At 41.5% G+C, this 22,342-nt stretch overlaps 1 protein-coding gene across 4 annotated transcripts in view; it reads right to left on the bottom strand.

The window, feature by feature from the left end:
* The window catches only part of STAG1 (STAG1 cohesin complex component), a 205,521-nt gene that overhangs the window by 92,968 nt on the left and 90,211 nt on the right, over positions 1–22,342 (bottom strand). For all 4 annotated transcript variants that reach the window (XM_063306863.1, XM_063306861.1, XM_063306862.1 and 1 more), the window contains exon 4: positions 10,829–10,993. In XM_063306863.1, coding sequence (XP_063162933.1) covers positions 10,829–10,993 — 165 coding nt within the window. The remainder of the gene's footprint in view (positions 1–10,828; positions 10,994–22,342) is intronic.

The raw sequence follows: 22,342 nt of genomic DNA on the forward strand, positions 1-22,342 counted from the left end.
TGGCTTTCTGCTGTGACTGCTCATTCTCATATTACAGCGTATCTAAAGCCTTATATCTTGCCTTTGCACTGTAACCTATGGGGCCGTGACTTGCTTTCACAGTTCCACGCTTTTATTCAACTTCCCTAATGGCTTTACAGGACCCTTCAGGGTCTCTCTCTCTCTCTCTCAAAACCTCTGTGCCGGTATGGGTTGATCAATGGCCACTCACCAAAGAGAAACTGGACGCCTTACATATCTTGGTCCAACAGCAGTTAATTGAAGGCCATATCGAAACCTCCACCAGCCCATACAATACTCCGGTATTTGTCATCAAAAAGAAGTCTGGCAAATGGCGCCTCCTACAGGATCTTAGGGCTATCAACACCATCCTTCAGCCCATGGGACCTTTGCAGTGTGGACTTCCCAACCCCAACTTGATTCCGGAAGGACACGACCTTATTGTAATAGACCTCAAGGATTGTTTTTTTTCCATACCTTTGGCACAAAAGGACAGAATTATTTTCGCATTTACGGTACCGGAACTTAACAATTCAAAGCCTACTGCTCGGTACCAGTGGAAGGTCCTCCCACAAGGCATGTTGAACTCACCCACAATGTGCCAATTTTTTGTCGATAAAGCATTGCAACCCTATAGATCCCAATTTCCGCATTTTCTTGTGTATCATTATATGGATGACATTTTAGTCGCTGCTGAGGGCCCGAAAGGGACAGTTCAAAAAACTTTTCCTATTCTTTTAGCCACCCTAGCAACGGCAGGGTTGCACGTTGCACCAGAAAAGGTCCAGTCTCGTTATCCAATGCAATATCTAGGCCACAAAGTTTTAGCCTCCACTGCTGCCCCACTTCTACCTATGCTCACGCTTCCCCAGCCGACCACCTTGGTCCAATTACAACAATGTCTGGGGGTCATTAACTGGGCCCGCGCATACCTTGCTTTAACTACACCCATGTTATCACCTTTATTCCAAGCGTTAGTGGGTTTGACAAACCCAGCTGACAAGGTATACCTTACAGAACAACAATTGCACGCCCTACAACAGGTCAATGCCGTCCTTACGACCCAATGGGTGGACCGTGCGCTCACTGACAAACTACCCTCTCTTGCCATTCTTTCGACACATCAATTATTAACTGCCATCATTGTCCAAACGTCTGATAACAAACATCTACATATTTTAGAATGGCTACACTTGCCGCACACACCTAAGACATCCATCATCACCAGAGCAGCACAAATGGCCTCTCTTGTTGAGAAAGGCCGGAAGAGGATTAGAGCCCTAATGGGACTGGATGTTTCCACCCTGTACATTCCCCTTAAGGTTACTCAATGGGAACCCCTCCTACAAAACTCCACTGCACTGCAGGATGCCTTGGAGGACTGGTGTGGCCAGGTGTCATGCCATCTTCCCCCTGATCCTCGATTGCAACTGTTGCGAACAGTACCCTTCACACTAACCTCGCCGTTCGTTCAGCAGCCACTCAAGGAAGCCCTCACTGTTTTTACAGACGGCTCCAAAACCATAGGGGCTTGTACATGGCAAAATAATTGCAAATGGCATAAACGCCTAACAGGCCCACAAGCATCTGCCCAACAGGCTGAGTTAGCCGCCTTTTTGCTAGCCTTGTCTCTTTTCCCTGAACAGCCTTTGAATGTTATATTAGATAGTATGTATGTCACTCAAATGGCTGTGGCCATGTTTGATGCATATATTTCCCCTGTTACCCCCCCCTCTCTCATGACGCTTTTTTTGCAGCTTCAAACTCTCCTGAAGGACAGAACATCCCCTTTGTTTGTAGCGCATATTAGAAGCCACCAACAGCTACCCGGTTTCCTGTCCGAAGGCAACCACATGGCAGATGAGGCTTGCAAAATTATGGCCTCTTCCCCTCTTCCTCCGCCGCTTTCAGCAGGGGACAGCCATGCTTATTTCCATCAAAATAAAAAAGCCTTGGTGCGCCAATTTGGCATTACATATCAAGAAGCTACCGCCATTCTTCAACAATGTCCAACCTGCAGTTTGCAGGCAAAGTGCATCCCTGAGGGAGTTAATCCCAGGGGTGTCCATGCTTGTGACACATGGCAGATGGATGTCACTCATTATCCCTCTTTTGCACCTTGGAAGTATATCCATGTATCTGTGGATACCTATTCGGGATTCATCCTGGCAACTTTGCAAAGAGGAGAAGCCACGAAAAACGTAATCAATCATTGTATTCGCACTTTCGTCACATCGGGATGTCCCAAAACTTTGAAAACTGACAATGGCCCCGCTTACGTCAGCACTCCCTTTGCTGAGTTTTGCCGTAAGTGGTCCATTACTCACAGATTCGGTATACCATTCAACAGCCAAGGTCAGGCTATTGTGGAAAGGGCTAACCAGACCCTAAAGAATGCCCTTGATCGGCAAACGGGGAAAAAGGCCTTAGGCCCCCCAAGCCTCCCGATGTTACAAAATATCCTTAATCTCACCTTGTTTACCTTGAATTTCCTTAATCTTACCGGTACCCCCCCTGCTACGGCTGCATCTCGACACTTTTCCAAGCCAGTAGTTCCCTCTTCCCGTCCCCTTGTTTATTTTAGGCAACTGCCCAGCCCTGAGTGGAAAGGCCCTGCGCAACTCGTCACCTGGGGAAAAGGCTACGCTGCTGTGCAACTACCTGATCGAGTGCTCTGGGTTCCTGCTCGCTGCATCCGGCCATATCATGGGCAGTCTCCTGACAAGCACCTTCTTGACCCTCCTTCTCTGTTATCTCTCTTCCATCTCTGCTCCCCTCACAACGAACCCTAAAACAACCTCTCTCATTCGAACCCATCGTTTACGCTACCCTGCCACCATTGGCCGCAGCTCAGCATCCAACGCTATGGAATGTCTTCAACGCTCTCCCATCAAAAGAAAAGGCACCTTCTGGCGCTGGTTCCGCAACAACACCCTTCTCCAAGATGGCGATTCCTACTCCATCACTTATCACTTTCGCCAAACTACCCTTGCTATCACCAACGTACAGTTGACCGATCTAGGACAATATCACTGTGAAATAACAAAATTAATTAAGGGGTTCGCCACCTCATCTCGCCTTACGCTCACCTTATTTTTACTCTCCCTTCCTGAGCCCGCCCGTTGGCAGGGACGACGCCTACTGGCATTTGACGCCCAGGGATCGCATCGCCCTTACAATATCACCTGGACAATCCGCGATGCCTTGGGACAGATCCTGAATACCTCCTTTTGTTATAGCCCAATTATATCTTGTTTCCCTAACCTGTATTTTGACTTTTCAGAAATGCTTTTAGGAGTGACAGCCTACAGGAGGCTGGACGGCTTCCCAGAGCCCAGCCACTCCACCGTTAAAAGGTATCCCCTGTATGTGTGCCCAGGACATGACACCAGCCCTGATCACGTGCACGACTGCGGAGGCATAGCAGATTACTTTTGCAAATCTTGGTCCTGCGTTTCCACTGGCTACATCTACTGGACCCCTCCATATAAGACTGATTACATCACCCTCACTCGGTTGAGAAAGGACATTAGGTGCACCGCAACCAAAAAGAATGCGGCAGGACAGGGGGGTTGGAATAGATGTAATCCGGTTATTGTACAATTCACTGCTGCAGGAAAAGCTCAGGGGAATGCCTGGGACTCAGGTGTAAAATGGGGAGGTCGTATATATGCCGGATGGCCCGGGTATCATTACGGCAACATATTCTACATTCAACGACAGGTCACTCTCCCTCAGTCCCCACCTGTTGGGCCCAATGCCGACGACATTCACTCCACCTTTCTTAAACCCCTCACCAAACAAAAAAACCCCCTTGTCTCTCTTCTTAACTCCTCCTTTTCCCTTGTTCACACCGCTTCTAACACATCTCGATGTTGGCTTTGTTTGTCTTCCTCTCCACCATTCTATGAAGCAGTCGGTTCTCCTGACCCTATCCGAAACTCTACCTCAGCCTCCTCCTGCCGCTGGCAAAACACCACGTTGACTATCACCTCTATAATAGGGCAGGGCTGCTGCCTTGGCCGTGTTCCTGCTAACTATATTCAATATTGCCTTAATTCTTCTCATGATCACTGTGCCCTCTATCTTCCAAAAAATCGCTTGAACATCAACGGTCACACCGGCCATGGTGGCTACGGTGTACTCTACACTACCTCTGGTAATATCTCTGCCCGATTGACAGGGCAATACTTTATCCCTGGGAACAACTCTGTTTGGGCATGTTCTTCTGGCCTCACCGCATGTGTATATGGTGATACCTTGTTACAAACTAACGCCTTTTGTATTCAGGTGCTCCTACTCCCCAAGATTTCTATCTATTCCCCTGACGAACTTCTCTCCATTTTAGAGCCCCCTCATTATCCCCTCAAGGCTAAGCGCGAAGTAGTGACTGCTGTAACTTTATCAGTCCTACTGGGCTTAGGTGCGGCTGGAGCCGCCACTGGTGTGTCAGCCCTTGTTGTCAATGATCAGAACCTGCGTCACCTTAGCGTTATCATTGACACTGACCTTCGCGCCATCGAACAATCTATTGTGGCGCTACAAGATTCCCTTACCTCTCTATCCGAAGTGGTTTTGCAAAATCGTAGGGGTCTCGACCTTCTGTTCCTCAAACAAGGGGGACTGTGTGTTGCTCTAAAGGAAGACTGCTGTTTTTATGCCGACAACTCAGGAGTAGTATTGGACTCTATGAAAGAGCTCAATTCCCGTTTAAAAACAAGGGAATTGGAGCGCCAACAATCCATGTCATGGTATCAAAATATGTTTAGCATTTCTCCATGGCTAACCACACTGTTGTCCGCTCTGTTGGGGCCCCTCCTGTTATTGATTCTCGTATGCACCATAGGCCCCTGTGTGCTGGGTCGCGTTCTCCGCTTCTTAAAGCAGAGACTTCATACATTGGACTCAGAGGTATCCGAGACAAAGCTTGCTGTTCAACACCTGGTCACTGCTGTAGGTATGGAGAAAACACCACTCTTGGGATGGTCCTCCGATAGTGAATCAGAAGTGGACAAGGACCCCCGGTCACACTACCCCCCGAGAGAGGACGCTGGGATGGGTCTCCTTGGACTGAAGAGTCCCTGGCTCCCCGACTCAGACCCTCTGGGGGAGGAACAAAATTAAATAAAAAAGGTGGAATTGTGACGTACCTGACTCCATTACTGCACAGCTAGATTGCATGTCTCTCACGTAGCCTCAGGGCATGACTTGTATTTCCCTATTCTCTTTGTACTCACTCCCCCGCCCTGATAGAACTGCTGAATAAAAGGAGGTGGGGGCGTGGCCCAGGAGGCAGTACCAGCAACCTCCTGAGATGTAGCGTCACTCACCACAAAAGAATCCTGTGCCTACCGTTGTTTTTTCGACCTCACCCTTGCGAGGGAATCGTTGGCTCATTCCCCCCCAGGGAATCCCATAGACCGAAGGGCGAAGGACTGGTCGCGTGACGCGACACCTTTTTCTTATAGTTCAGTTTAGGGAGGTATCTGTCTGAGCCACTTCCGAATGTGATCTGGCCATTCTGGACTTAAAAAATGCTTCAGCTACATTTGCCTGGGCAACAGTTTCTGTATATCTCTGTCAAGGTTATCTTTCTTACTTTCTACACTAGAAGAAACTTGATCTTCAGATCCTCTTCTCTCTCAAAAATTCTATATAAGGTAGACTGATCCATAGAAGCCTGGTCCATCTCTGGTGATCTTTCTTTTACCCAAGAACCCTCTTTAGTGGTCTTCAATCTACCTGTGTTTCTTCAGCATCTAGAACTGCCTAAGTCCAGCTTGGTGTGCCAGCTACCATCACCATCACCACCACGATCATCTTCCTCTTCAACTCCCACCAAATATCCTTTTCTGCTAGTTCCCTTGTCCATTTCAACTTTCTCTCCCACTCTGTTGAGAGAGACTCTGAATGTATGTGAAAAAAAATGTATGTTTTTCCCAATTTTTTTCTCAGCCTGTTTATCACCTCTAAGCACAGCTTTTATGACTGGGAGATCATATGGCAGGACAGCAAAGTGTTTATTTGCTATAGAGGAATACAGAGACAGCCCTGAAGAAAGTATAGGGTAGCTGTTACAAAAACATTAACTTATCCCAGAAGACAGGAGGGGGTGAGGAAGAAACAAGATTGGCCTGCCTTGACTGTCTTGGATATAAGAGGGAGGAAAACAGAAATTTTATCATACTTTCAAAATTCTGTTATTGTAGCCTATATCAATACAGGTAGTCCTCGACTTACAACAGCAATTGGGACTGGAATATCTGCCACCAAGCAATGTAGTCATTAACCAAATCCCATGGTTAGGTGAGACAACTTCCTGCTGGCTTCCCAAAACCAAGTCAGTAGGGAAGCCCACAGGAAGTTGCAAGTCCCAGGTGGCACACAAACAGGCTGGCATGCGGGTAAGTGGCTGCTGCTAGGTAGGGGAGGGTGCATGAGGGTGTGAGGGAGGCACGGCATGGCTCGGGTAGGGTGCGTGGGGGTGTGAGGAAGACATGGCAAGGGCTGGGGAGGGTGTGTGAGGGTGCAAGGAAGCTGTGATGAGGGTGGGTGAGGGTGTGTGGAGGGTGCATGGATGTGAAGGAGGTATGGTGAAAGTCGGGAGGGTGCGCAGGGAAGTGTGAGTGTACAAGGGAGGTGCAGTGAGGCTCGAGGGGGGTTCATGGGGGTGCATGTGTGGTGGGGAGGCCCAGCGAGGCTCTGGGAGGGTGCACGACAGAGGCATGGCAAGGGTGTGCAAGGGTGCAAGGGTGGTGCAGCAAGGCTTGGGGAGGATGCGTAGGAGTACACGAGTAGCCAGCATGGAGTGAGCGCAGAGGGGCTGAAGGAGGGTGCGTGGGTGGGGGAGACTTACTTCAGCAACTTGTGACCTTCCCTGCTGGCTTCCCCACTGACTTTCTGGGGAAGCCAGCAGGGAAGGTCGCAAATGGTGATCACGTAATCATGGGGCACTGCAACCAGTTGTTAAGTGCAAGCTGATTGCCAAGTACCCAGATCGTGATCATGTGACTGCAGGTGTACTGGGATGGCTGGAACTCCAAGGACTGGTCATAACCACCATTCATTCAGCGCCATCATAACTTCAAACAGTCACTAAATGAATGGTCATAAAACAAGGACTACCTGTAGAGTTCTGGTATTTCCCATGGTGTTTGTTTCCTGACCTGGTCTGTCTCAAAGAAGTAAACGCCCTACTACTTCTATTCGGTGAGACATCAAACTTCGATTGTGGAGATGGCATCTGCTCTTTGGAGCACTCAACTTACTGAAGCATTATTACCACACCAACAGCAAATGGATTTACAAATAAAAAAATCTGCCCAATGCCATGGTACAACTAACACAGCATTTGGCACAAGGCTTGCTCAGTCAGGAGTGGTATAGCAACCAGTAGCCCAGGCAATATTTGCCAGAGACATTCAGAGGAGTCCAGGATCAATTTCTGACTTTCACAACTCAGTATGAAATGTTTATGGTGGATTGACTAGCAGCATTTCTTACAGATTACAATAAGGTGACTTGTTTTGAATCTGCTGAAAAAAGCGGGGAGACAAATGGGCACTGCAGTCACTGAAGGTAATGATTTATTACTGTTCAATTTTCACGCAAAGATTAAGAGCTGCATTTGACAATTAAGCCAAAAAACCTATAGCAAATCAAGAGTTTTGCAAGCTGAAACAAGATATTCATAGAATTCATTAATACGTATTAGATTTTCAATTATTTCCACTCTTGCTCTTCATCCTCTCCTGCTCAACTCACTGAATCTCCTTCCCTCACAGAAAAATATGCCAACTTTACTGATGTTTTGGGGAGTAAGCAACTGCACTGCCTCCTCATTGGATATAGAACTATAAAATTAACTTGAAGCCAGGAGTCCAGATTCCAGCTAAGAGACAATATCCCATACCTACTTGAAAGTTAACTACTTTAAAGGAATTTTTGATGATAATTTGAGGAAAGGATTTATTTGTCCTTGTACACCCCCAGCATCTGCACCCATATTTTTTATCACTAAGGGGATAATTCTTTTAGGACTGTGCATGGCTATAGGCTCCTACAGTGTAACCATTAAGGATTACTACCTATTGTCTTTTATTTCAGATCTGCTGGGCACTCATTTTCAAAATTGGACTGCCAGGTGCTTACAATTTGTAAAGGAGAATGAAAAAAGGCCATGAATATTTGATTACTTTTCATACCAGGTATGGCAATTTTGAATGCAAAGTAATACCTTTTTGCTTGATTAAATGTGGGGAGATCTTCTCCAGATTCATGTATGAAATATTTTCTGATATGGATAAATATGGAATTGTGTACATACTGATCTTTTTCAGAAGGTCCATGTCAGCACCAGACTTATGCCAGAAATGTCTTACAGTGATTCTGTAAATATGTCATGTTCCCGTTCCGATGTTTATGGTTCCTCGTAACGTTTCACATGTCATGTCTGCAGTTGCGTGCCTGCCTGGCCACGCTGGTAAATTTCCTTTGTGCTGACTTGTGATCTTCTGGAATGTATGTTTGGGTTATCTCTGCTGTTCAAGGTTACTTTCTCAGGCCGATTCTAACGGTTGCTAGCATCTGGGGTGGGTGGTTGCTATGCTAGCCTGAGGGGAGTGTTCGCAACGGGAGCAAGGCTTTTTAAGTTTGTATTTGGCGCGCTTTTGCTCATTCTCAGCTTTCTTCGTACTTTGCATACTATTCATTCAATAAATTAGTTTTCTCTAGTAATTATTGGTGAGACTCCTTTTATTGGAATAGGCAACCGTTACAAAATATAGAATTTTTGCTAAGCTGGAAAAATGAGTTTGAACCTCTCCAGTGGACTATTTGGTCTATTTTACTGGATTTCTACTGAAGTAATACAAATGGATCCTGCAGAAGTACAATCTCTACTTTCATGGAAAGCACCTAGAAATTAAGGATATCTAGCATGTTCTGAACTTCACAAATTTTTATAGAAAGTTCATCTCTAATTTTCATCCCTAACTCTGCAGGGCACATAAGACTTATATCTCAACTCTTGAGGAAGGCATGGGTTCAAATGGTCTAATGAAGAGCTGGCATTGTTTCAGGAACTGAAAGTCCTTTTCTATTCACAGTTGTTGCTCAAACATCCCGATCCCACCCATCCTTTTGTGGTGCAAACAGATGCCTCAGATTTTGCATTAGGAACTGTTCTCCATGCATCAAAAGGGAAGGGAGGTAGATCTCCTGCTGTGCTCATTCTATTCTAATTGCTTCTCCCAGCTGAACAGAACTAAGACAATAAAGAGTTGCTTGCAATAAAAGTTGTGTTCTAGCAGTGGAGGCACAGATAACAAGAATCGGAAATTCTACAAAAGACATAATCTCTCAACACCTCATCAGATCAGGCTGGCACAGTTGTTCTCCCATTTCAGTTTTATATCACCAATATGCCTGTCTCCCAGAACAAATTACCAGATGCGCCATCACATAAGCTGAATATGAACTTCCATGCTTATCCCTCTCTACCATAATCCTTCAGCCAATCAACTTTGCCCTTCCCCATAGATCAGACTCTCCAGAAAGACTGGGGGCAGGGAGACAGGTTGTAGATCTGTTATATCGGATTAGAGTGCAAAAACAGGATGCATATGTCAGGGCTCAGATGGATGATCTCCAGTGAGATTAACAGACTGAGTCTTCACCTTTCTGTATAAATGATGGGTGGTTGTTCCACAATGACCGTTTATATGTTCTCCTTCCATTAAGAGAAAAGGTATTGCAACTATGTCATGACAGTAGAACTGCTGGACATGTTTAAAACTTTGCATTGGCTACTCAGAGAATTCTGGTGGCTGAGGATGAGACCAGATACCAAGGATATTTCATGCTGACATATTTGTTGCCTGGTCAAGTTTGTTCCTGGAAATGTTGGTTTGCTTCTCCAGTAGCACCCTGGGATTCTATTTCAATGGATTTTATCACTGATGTTTCCCCTGTTCAGGAATTTACAACCTTTTTTGTAGTAGAAGATTTGTTTTACCAAATGGCTCATTTCATTCCATACAAAAGCTTCCATTGGCTCAGGTAACTGCAACTTGTTTTTAGGTACAGGGGCTTCCACTGAAAGTGAACAAATTATTGCATGCAGGTTGATATAGATAAAACCTACAAAATCAGTCATAGCTGGCTATTGAACGGTTGACATTTTCTTCTTTTGAGTCAGAAAATGACATAATTTTGACAATATAAAAAGCTCAGTTGGATGACTCTGCAGATACAATAGTGACAAAGAATAATGACCTCATTGCCACCATTAACACCACAGAGTAGGATTTCAAATTGGTTCACTTGACTAACTATATTCAATCAGGCTTGTTTGCTGTCAAATTTGTTTCATTCATCATCTCACTCATTTCATCACCCCAGCTTTTGCTAAAACCGGAGTGTCTGTTTCACTCTGCAAAACCAAAAAATAATACTAAGAAGCACTTCTGTCAGCCATCCAGCCAATTTTTCAGTGCAGAAACAAAACATATTCAATGAAATCACCAACCAAGATGACAAGGAAAAAATTCAAAAGAATGAAAGCCATTTAGACCCCTCAGCCTTCTGGGCAGACCATTTTGTCTAAGATAACACATATATGTATGTGTATGTGCATGTGTGCATGCACATACCCACAGAGTTTTATCAACATCATGCCGCTCAAATTTTCATCTGACATTTACAGCTTATTCACTTGTTGGATTTCTGCTGTATCCCACCAAGAAATCTTTTGTGTACAACTTAGCATTAAAATGATAGGATATAAAATACAGTTAACAAGAGTTTCAACAGGCAACAATAATTTTACCTGCATAGCACTTTTGCCCATCTTCACAACATCGAACAAAGTAACAGGATCCCCTTCTCCATTCTGTTGAGGATGGCCATTAGCTCTTCCTCGGCCTGTTCCTCTAATTCCAGTTTCAGAGCGAAACTTCTCTCCTGGAGTCTTCCGAGGCTTCTTATTGGCAGACTGGGAGAGAGAAGAGCAGGAGAGAAAGCCTTGATACCTTTGTATCAGATTTAATAAAGTACTGTTTTACACATGCTAGTTCTAAAGAACAGTGAAAAGCTCTGTTTCAAGTCTCAGCAAGAAAGTGAACATATGTTCAATATATTTTTTAAACAGCAACGCACTAGTTTTACCCAAAATGCAGAAGGCTTCAATAGATTTACAATGTATTTTACATTCTATGTATTCTGTTTCCTAAAATATAAAAATAGTTTTTAAAAAAAGAAATCCAAAACATTGCACAAAATGGTATAATCCAGAATTTAACAGGGTCACTTAACTAGTACTACAGAAGTGTAACATTTTTGTATAAGAGGAAAAAAAATCACTGTGTTTACAAGTTTTGCTTAACATTTCGTAAAAAGGCTCTAATGTTTGCACACCCACCCACACAGAGATACAACAACTCCAACATTATTTGAGGAAGAAAATCTCATAGCCATGCACAGTCCAAGTGAGTAAGAAGGTAAAATTACTTCTAAGCTCCATAAATCAGCTGCCAACTCGCATCCGGAACAACTACTGACAAAGAGATAGCAAGTAGGCAACTACTAAGGGTAGTTGCATGTGGGGTTCTGAAAAAAATGAAATAAATTTATCGGTTCCTCCTTGTTCTCAAAACCAACAAATATTGTTGATTTAGCTTGGGGATCAGTCCTGTCCTAACAGTCAGGAATCACGCTGAGACGAGGAGTAGGTCTCTAGTGTTTATTACTGCTACATAAGACAGAATCCTAACAAACTGAAGCAGCGTGGGAAAAACCCAGACAGATAAACCCCAAAAGTTAAGGCGGGTCTGATCTGTGTCTCTTTGAATGGCTGCTTAATTCCTCAGTACTACGCATGCATTTTCCCCCCTGGATAGAGGCCCCCTCCTGTTCGCCATCAGTACTCATGACAAGTCCAATCTGGCAGGTTAAGTAGAGGTGTGCAATATTCAGATCCCTAGTGGGAAGTTTCCAGGTAAAGCGGGGGGATGGGACAATGTTAGTACATGACTCACCTTGCTCACAAATAACCCAAACATGCCTAAATACACATGGGTATGACACTGTAACTATGAGTAGCTAAGCAACAGATTATGTAACAAAAGCTCCTTTCATTGTAATGCTCTATGTGAACTGTCTTCCTAAATCAATTTTTTTTAAAAATTGCTCCTAAGCTAATAAATAATGAGAGAGCATCATCTGGATCTGAGATACAACTTTATTATAATTGTCCCATTTCTTAACAAGTAGTGTTACTTTACTTAGTAAATGAGGAAGACCAATGTAATGGAGGTTGAGAGGAAACAAAGCAGAAAGTGCTGGGAAGATGAGAAATTGGAAGATACTGAGTGAAGTTTGAAAGATCCAATATCTGACTCATCTCTGTACACAGGTGTGAGGCATTGAGAGCATGGTATCCCCAAAGAGTGACCAATGAGATTCCAGAAGTGAATTGCACTGCCAGCAAGAGCAGTCAGGGAAAGTGGGCCATAACCATGATTAACATTGGAATGGTTATTAACAATGGCAATAGAAATAGCACAGTAGAAATGCTAGCTGGAGTCGGCTGCTGAATTTCAGGACTTTGGCCATCCAACTGTGGCTGAGTTCATGAATGGAAGGCAGGAATTTGGTGACTGTGACAAAGCAGAGAGTATAATATGCTTCTTGAGAAGATCTGCTGTTGCCCACTACTGGCTATACCAGAAGCCATATTGAAGATGCTGTGGAAGAATACATGAACTAAAGATGATCATATTAAATTGACTGAGATTTATTAGAATGCACTCTTGGTAAGTAAAAGAATGGTGTGGAAGGGGTTTGCGGGAATGTGATGGGCAGGTACATAATGTGGCTTGTTAGGTCCCAGGAAGGAATGAATATGGGTTGTGTTGAGGCTTTGGGTTTTCAGGAAATGCTAAGAGAACCACGTTACATGCAGACCTTCTTGTGAATTTTTCTCTTTTTATTTGTAATATCAGCAGAGACAGGAAAACTTAGTTGTTTTCAGCTGTGCAAGATTAATGTCAGCCCTTTCAGGTAGGCCTGGTCAGGAAATAGACAATGCAAGAAGTACAGGAACTCTATTGCTGTAGGGGATCTTGAAAGCTACTACAGTTGCCCTCTGCTCACCCCCATACCATAATATTCAAGGTGGGGTTATTTTTAGTCCTTTGGACCCACTCCCTCCTTTCCCAGGGCTGAGAAGTTGTTTACTCCTTTTATCTGCTAACAGTGCTTGCACATCTTTGCAAACTTTCCTCTAATTACTCAGCTTTTGATGACAATAGAGACACAATCCATTTCCCCACTTCATACCATAAGAATGCAGTAAGATGCATTAACTTGATTCACTGCTTATTTGTTCAAGCTTGCCTAGATTAACTATTTTTCTCTGCCTGCAAAGTAAGGCTTCTTCTGAACTCATAGTGCCTACTTGAACTCATGTGTATGCATATTTAGTTCTAAAACTCTTCCTCTTAAGAGTTAAACAATAACATTAATTACACTTAGCTGGCAATCTCTCAGACGAGGAGCATGTAAGCTTCCTGTATCTTTGCCACTAGGGACATCCGCACAGAGCTGATTTGTCCCTCTCCATCCATGTTCTTTCTTTAACTGTCTTCCCATGCTGCCCTGGAATGCTTTCGTAAACTTACCTCACCCTGGAATCTGTATGACTTCAGCAACCAGCATCTCAGCCCCTTTTCACTTCTTCTTTTCCCAGAAAAAAATTAGCTGAATTCTTTTTATAAGGCCAATTTCCATACTGCACTTATCAAAATACAAGTGCAGTGTGTATTTCTGGGGGACCATGTAACAGGATGGCAGAATGTTCTATTTGAAAATTGTAATTGGGGGGCTTTAGTTCCTTAGCCCAATTCTGGCTGATGTACTTACTTATTATGATCCTATGGAGGCCACAATAGTCTGGCAATAGTAACTTGCGCCTTAATTATCACACAGTTGGACTACTGCAACACACTCCAGGGCTGCCTTTGGAGATGACATGGAAGCTGCAACTAGTCCAGAATGAGGCAGCCAGGTACTGGTGGGACAACCCCTACTACTGCAGAATGAGACTTATTTTAAAGTAATTGCACTGGATCCTGGGATGCTTTGGGGCCCAACTGAATGTGCTGGCTATAACCTACAAAGCACTATATAAAACAGCACTGATGTATTTCAGTTTCTGCTGTACAATATTATCTAATATGAAGCTTAATTATGCTTACATCTTTCATATTATGTGTGAAAAATGTGGATTTGTTTTCATGGAAAATTAAATATGTCTTTAAGATGTTCTCATGGGAAAATATCATGGCAGTTGAAGTACTGCATTACTTCAAATCAAGCACTGCCTTGTCAAAATTGAATCTGTCCATCTGATCCAAACAACTCAAGAAAGCCTGTTTAGAGTTCTTCCCCTGAGAGAAGCACACTAGCATGGTTAAGACACTAGGACTTTTCTATAGTAGTTGCCATGCTCTGGAGCACACTACCCCAAAAGGTACATTCAGCCCCCCCCCCCCCAATATTTCACAAGACAATAAAAAATATATTCTTTCACAATCCCTCTGGCCCTGACTGTAGTTGTTTATGTTGGATATGTATCAATTCTATCATTTTATTTTTTAATTTTGTGTTTTGTTCATGCTTTGTTGATCGCCACCTAGTCTTAATTGATTGGGGAGGTTTACAAATATTGTAAATGAATGAATCAATTACTAAATCAATAAGATTCCACATCAATCTGGTTTTCTGTTTCATTCAATGAAACCCACAGAAAGCAAGAGAAACTTTCTCTCATCTACTTTTCCAAAAGTTCTAAGTGCTATACAAATTATATTGCACAAGGTCAATCACATTCTCCATCAAGTTCCTTTCTGAACATTTGTGCCAGCAGTCCCTTTATTTTCAGGGACTTCTTTGAATCTTACAATTAAGAACTGAGTCTTACAATGTAGACAACCACAGAGATGACCTTGGAGAAACTATGCAGAAATGACAGTAACAAAAACAACAAAAACAAGCAGCACACATGGACTCTGTAGGTTACAAGTGAATTGTACTGTGACAGTTTCGTGTATTTGCGATTTTTAATGAACAGATCTGAAAATTATTTCAAGGGTTCCTCCAAGGTAAAAAGGTTGAGAAAGGCTACACTGAAGTGTAAAAGGGAGGGAAGGGAAAACTCAGGCTTTCAAAATTCTGTTACTATAGCTTATATCAATATAGTTCCAGTCAAACTTGTGGATGAACTTGGCCTACCTCAAAGGGCTGACATACAAGCAAGAGGTTTTCATGAAACAATGATACTCCTGTTCAATTTCTTGACTGGGTGACTAAAATAAATACGTAAGTGAATACATGTTACAGAGGTTAATCTCACTAAATTTATCTTTGAAAAATGTCTTAGAGTGACAAAATGAAAAATTACAAAGCTGGAAACATCTGGATCAGACTTGCAATGCTTACTGTAGATGTAATCATCATGTCTTGCTACAGAAAGCAGCTTCTGGGCTGGGGTTTGGTTTTTTTTTGGTGCCTTCAAGCCAGTGACTCCTGGCATCTGCCTGGATTAATCCCTGCAGTTTTCTTGGCAAGATTTTCAGAAGTGGTTTGCCATTTCCTTCTTCCTAGAGGTGAGAGTGACTGGTCCAAAGTCACCCAGTTGGCTTTGTACCTGAGGTAGGACTAGAACTCACGGTCTGGTTTCTAACTTGGTGCCTTAACCATTATACCAATCTGGCTCTCGTTTCTGTATTTAATACAACAAATACCAACATTGGAAATATTTTTTTTAACAAATTGCCATTATGGGCTAAATTGAAAAGTTATTGTACTTACCCATTTAAATCTTGGTAATTATTAGGCACAAAGTTTATTAGGACTAATTTAGTGTTTTCAATTTTGCGAGCTGTAAGACATATTTGAGCCTTGTTAAGTGATAGGTTTAGTTTTGATATGGAACCTCATGAACACTTAACTCTCTGGTATAACTACTCTAAAAATTGGTGGTAAAACTTTTTACTGGAAAGAATGGTCGCAAAAAGGTATAATCACACTAGATCAAGTATTCTTTAATGATTAAATCTTTTCAGCAACTGCAAGCAGAATTTTAACTGGAGGTACATCCAGTTAAAAATGTTTTGACAACTTAATACAGACCTGATGCTTTAGCAGCTTCTAAAATACCTGATATGTTATTAATACTGAAGAATTCAGTATCAGATCCAAATCTACTTTTATTTCTGTCAAAATCTAAAAGAACAGTTTAAAGTACCTGTAACAAATATACAAGAAGCTTGGAATCAAGAATTGGAAAATTTTGGTTCTTTTTAACCAATGGACTCAAATTTTGAAGAATATTATGTCCTATAACTCATAGGTTATGGTCATGTTCTTCCTTATACCCTTTTTGGAGTAATGTTATACAATATGTTAACAGAATTATTGAGAAAACTCTGGTTTTTCAAGACATGTATTGAATTATTTACCAACCACTTGGTATGAGATGGATTTTTCATGCTCTAACAGCAGCACAAAGAGTAATCCTTAGGAGATGGAAAAATGCTATAATTCCAGACATAAATGATTGAATTAAAGAGATTTGTGATTTAGCTATTTTTAAGAAAATTATATATTTGTTTAATCAGAAAAAATCATTCTCTCTCCCTTTGGAAAAAATTCTTGGACAGACTTAGTCAACACAGAAAGCTTAGTTTTCTCTTACAAAATCAGGTGAATTTGGGATACTGTTCTAATTATAGGTTTTGTTTGTTAGTTCTTTTTCTATAATGTTCTTCTTTCTTTTTGTTTTTGTGTATGGTAAATTGTTCATTTTATTTTACATTGTTTTATGTATGTCTTTGAAAATGGATTAATAAAAATTATTTGGTTATGGAAAAAAAGTACAACAAATACCAAGTATACCTTCAGCTGCTTAGTTTACAGTATGAACATGGAAGTATGGGAAAATTATACAAATACTTTTCTCTCCGTCAACATCCATGGCTTTTGCCATATGATGGACTTACTTCAAAAGGCATCCCACACTGCTCAGCGCCCTTTCCTCTGAACACTGTACTGCAGTTATCTCCCATAAACCTGATGCATGTCTCATACAAATCTTTCTTTCAATAGTTTCTCTACATATTGAGCAATTACATTGGAAATCTCCTTAGCTTTATTCCACACCTCAATCAATTTTGACTGAAAGAATACATTCTGAATTACTACTAGAAATGGTTTCATTAAACTGTAATTGTTCTCACATGGCACAACTCTGCATTAAAATATGTGATTTTCTTCAAGTGGTCTAGAGCAACATCAACAAAATATGGTACAAGTAAAATAGTTACTTTTGTCTTGGGCTGAGCATTTAACATTTTTGGTCTTCAGCAATACAAATACACGATCCATTTACTTCTATTGGGGTGCTTAACAGTGTGAAAGGCAAAAACAACTTCTGTTGCAATAACTGTATCTTTTGATTTGCTGTCAGTTTGATGATCTGGTAATTTTCCTGATTAGCTTTCTTCAAATGGCTTTTTTGTGCTTTTCTGAGTTTATATGATCATGTAAACACTTTTATGGGCCATGAGGCTCTACGTACCAGTTGTACATACAAACACTTGGCTTCCCATTCTTCTCAACCTTTTTGAAAACACTGGAACTTGGCCTTTAGTTCTGCAGTATATTTACACTTTTCTTTGTCACTGTTGGGATGTTTTTGCTGGCTGCTCCCTTTCTTTGCACCAGTCTATCTTTCAATATTTTTAGCATTTTAATTTTTCTTTCTCTTCCTATCTTTTCAATTTTATTTTGTTATAAGTAAGCTGCTGCTGAGAATTTTCATTGACTCTCAAGCTAAAGTTTCTTGCATGATGGTGATAACCACCCAGAGTCACTCTTTGAGTGAGATGGGTGGTGACGAAATCCAATATATACATCAGCATTAAAACAATATGTAACATATATGTGGAAGGAAAAAATGTACACAGATGTAATATGAAAGAACATTTGTATCACCTCAAAAACAATGTTTAATGGAAACTGTTTGCATATTCAGCTGCCAGCCAAATGTACAGTTAACTATCTAGTAAAGTCAAATATTATGATCAGTTCTGAGCCAGCTATTTACTTATTGTACACATGCCTCACATTTCTTGCAGCTGCTGCAGCAACAAACAATACAATGCACATAAAATAACAGTTGTAATAAACACTTGTATTTCAAAACTCAGGAATAGATCATAAGACAGAGAGAAATAACTACTTCAGGAACAAGTCAAATACTAGTAATATGTTTTACTAAAAACCTATTTATCTTCCTAGAAAAGATGTAAAATGGGAACAGCTGCTGAACAGCTTCTTGTTATGCATGCTCCGTATAACCAGGCATGGACAATGGACTGCAATAGGCATGGACTTCATTCTGAATCAGTCACGGTTTCAAACATTCTTCAAAAGTAACCTCATGTATGAAATACAACTAAAGCATGTCCACTGTTACTGTATCTGACATCACTGTATCTGATCATCACTATGATCATCATCACTCAGGGTTGAATCTGGGAGTACTGTCCTGACCTGCATTAGGTTAAAAATTGGGAGCATCAGAAGCATAGTTACAAAGTCAGGGTCAAATATTGCACAAAGGTTACACATGCCCCCAAAGTAACAGATAAATAACCAGCAAGTTGCTCCAGGAACCTACAGCCAAACCAATCCTAGACAAGAGAGGGAAGATCAGGGCTCTGATCCTATCAAGTAATTTGCACACCAGGTAATCTTGTTGAGCAGTCACAATTCAAGGCACATAACACTAGCCAATCACAGAAATAAGCAGTCTCAAGCAGACTAGTGAAAAGGTTGAAGTAACTATGTAAAGTATTATTGCTTCATATGGCCATTTCTATTCTGATTGCTGGAGTGGTCTGCTTGAGACTCAATGTACAAAAGCAAAATACTCTGTCTCAATGCCTCCAATGAAAGTCTTAGTGAAAATAGTCTTGATTGCACAAAAGCCCATCAAAGATTAATAAAACGATGTGGCATGGCACAGTGTCTTCTACTAGGGACTCACTTTAACCAGTGAGGTCATAAAAGGTCTGCCTGACATGAGTTCCACTGAGAAATTGTCTTCAGATGAGATCATGGCCAATACATCTAATCTTTAAACATGAATCTTGAAGAGTATAATTAGTTCACCTTAGGTCAATCTACCTTTTAACTACCAAGAACATATATGTATTACATGGCTACGAAGAGTACAGCTGAAAAGAGCTCCTTTTGCAGCCATAGTGCTTGATCCCATTCACTTTTGAAAGGTGACTTTCAGCATGTTCTGCAAAGCCCACTGAGGCCCTTGAGCCAGCTAAATCTGCACAGTGCTGATGTATTGCCTGGATAACATTTTAATTTGTTTTCATCCAGCAGGGATGGGTAAATCCTTTAGAAGACAATCTGGGGAAAATGTGAAGCAAAGTCACTGGGTATGAACAAACATGTAGATACAGTCAGGAACAATATAGAAAAAGATCCATGTTATCAAAAGCTGATTAGAAGTCCATCTAAATTTACAGGGACCCATGTTCCCAGTCAGTTATTATTTGAGATATACTCCACTTTTCCTCCAAAAGAAAATAGTACATAATGTTCCCTTCTCAAATTTTCTGCACAAAACCTCTTTTAGGTAGGCTTAGCTAGGCTGGGCAGAAAGATAGTAATCCAGCTGTCTTCTACAGCAGTTGAATTTAAACTCTTACAACACATTGGAATGTATTAATCAATTATTCTATCACATAGCCTACCAATACAGTCAAAGCAGTCTCTGTCCTATTTTGTAGACTAGCATGTATTTAGTTCAATTATCTCATCCAGAAACATTCTGGGGTTTTGGCCACCATGGCTCTAATGACATTCCATTCGTACTATTGCCACCAACTCCCATGAAAATCAGAAAGCATGCTTGGAAACCATTTGGGTCCATTAATCTCTTGAGGTAAGCATTTTAAATGATTTCCTATATCTACAAAGGCTCCTAGTCATAGTAAATTTCAAGTCCACTAAGTTGTAATCAGTCAGTGATAACAGAAATACAGAATGGAAATACTATTATGGCACTCAGCAAAGAGTGTAAAAGAATGGAGCCAGAAACTAATTGTATAGTTGGCATAAAGGTGAAGAAACTCAGCTGCTCCTTAAAAGTGTTACTGAAATTCCCAGAACAAATGGGAGATATTTCAACAATGTACCCCTCTCCAAGACCTAAGAAGATCCCATCTAGCCCAAGAAAAAGGACTGGTAGGCAATGGTGCAGTATTGGACAATTATCACCTTGGGATAGTTCAGAGCAACCTGGAGAAAATGGTTTATCTGGACCCTCTGAAGTTAGAGTTCAGGCCTGGACATGAAACGGACATTGGTTGCAGTAGTAGATTACCTTTATCAGGACCTAGACAAAGATGATCTACAAGTACATCCATCCTTGTCCTTTTAGACCTCTGTGTTATTAGTACTTTCAACCATAATATGCTTCTAAAACACCTGCAGGGCCTGGAGTGCTATACAGCAGGTCCCCAGTTTAAGAATATCCCAGTTTACAGATGACTCCTATTTAAGAACAGACTGCCATAAAAACTATTATATTAAAAATTCAAGTTAAGTACAATATTTCAGGTTAAATACACAATACTACTTTGTGTATTATGTTTAAAATGTTTTACTGTATTTGGAAATGTTTCTTAAGTGATTTAGTTGCATAGAAAGGTAAAATATATACTATACACTAAGACAAACATTTGACTAACTGATGCTAAATAACTGTTCTGACTTACATACAAATTCGATTTAAGAACAGACATAGGAACAGAACTCGTTCTTAAACCCAGGACCTGCTGTATTGCAATGGTTCCACTCCTTCCAAGGCAGATAGTTCCAGTCAGTGGTGGTTGGGCAGGAGAGGGTGCCACAAGGACCAGATCAATCTCCCCTCCCATTTAATGTTTACTTCAAGTCCTTGGGAGAGGTTATGTGGCTTGGTATCAACATGGTAATAATATCCAGCTTTATGTCACTATCCCAAGCCAAAGTAGTGATGCCACTGAAATTCTGCCCAGTGTCTGGACACTGTGAGGGTCTGAATGGGAGAATAGGTTTAAACAGAAACTTAGTAAGACAGAGTTAGTCTTTGCTCATCAGTTTTCTCTTGATGGGATGGCACTACCCTTAAAACAGCAGGTCCATGACTTTGGGGTTCTTCTGGACTTACATATCCTGCTAGAACAGGAGATAGAAGCTGTGGCTAGGAGGATTTTTTCCCCAGCTTCAGTTCTGACTCTACCTGAAACAGGAGGATCTCAGTATGGCGACTCATGCTCTTGTCACCAACCATAAGGCTACTGCAACAAGCTATACATAGGATTGACTTTGAAGATCATTTGGAAGCTGTAGTTGGCTCAGAGTACAATGGCCAGTATACTTGACTGGCGTTCACTAGTAGGAGCACATTACATCAGCAATGTGGCCTCTGTATTGGTTGCCAAAAGACTTCCAGATGCAATATAAAGTGTAGGTAGTAACTAAGCTTGGCAATCAGTTATCTGCAGGATCACATTCTCCCATTAGAATTAACCCTGCTAATTCAATTAACCCAGGAAAAAAAATGCTCCACTTCAACAGTTTATTTAACACCAAGAAATAGCCACCAATAATGAAGCACAGCCTACCAATGGCATGCTAAACCTTCTGTGCATGTTATTTGCCAAGGACTGCAAAACCATGGGCTTTATCAATCATCTGACAGGACATAATGCATTACTGATAAACTTCTTTTATTTAGTTGGGTCACAAATCACATATCAGACTGTTGAAATCTGATGTAACAGACTTCTAAACATGGAAAGAACAGCTAAAGCATTTTTATTTGCAAGAGCAGAATACAGATAGTCCTCACTTACAGACTGCCTCATTCAGCGCTGTCAAAGTTATGACAGCACTGAAAAAGTAGGTTTGTGGCCATTGCAGCATCCCCAGTCTCATGATTGCCATTTGCAACCTTCACAGCTGGCTTCCAACAAGCAAAGTCAATGGGAAAGCCGGCAGGAAGTCGCAAGTCAAAGTCACATGATGTCGCACTTAACGACCCATGATTCACTTAATGACCACAGTGGAACTGACATAAGCGGAGCTTGACATCTCACTTAACGACTGCATCAGCGATGGAGTTGCTGGTCCCAATTGTGATCAGTAAGTGAGGACTACATGTACAAACAAGAACTGGTTTTTTTTCTTCACAAAGGTAAAAATTAGAAAA

The sequence above is a fragment of the Candoia aspera genome, chromosome 6 (assembly GCF_035149785.1).
Source record: "Candoia aspera isolate rCanAsp1 chromosome 6, rCanAsp1.hap2, whole genome shotgun sequence".
Taxonomy (NCBI): domain Eukaryota; kingdom Metazoa; phylum Chordata; class Lepidosauria; order Squamata; family Boidae; genus Candoia; species Candoia aspera.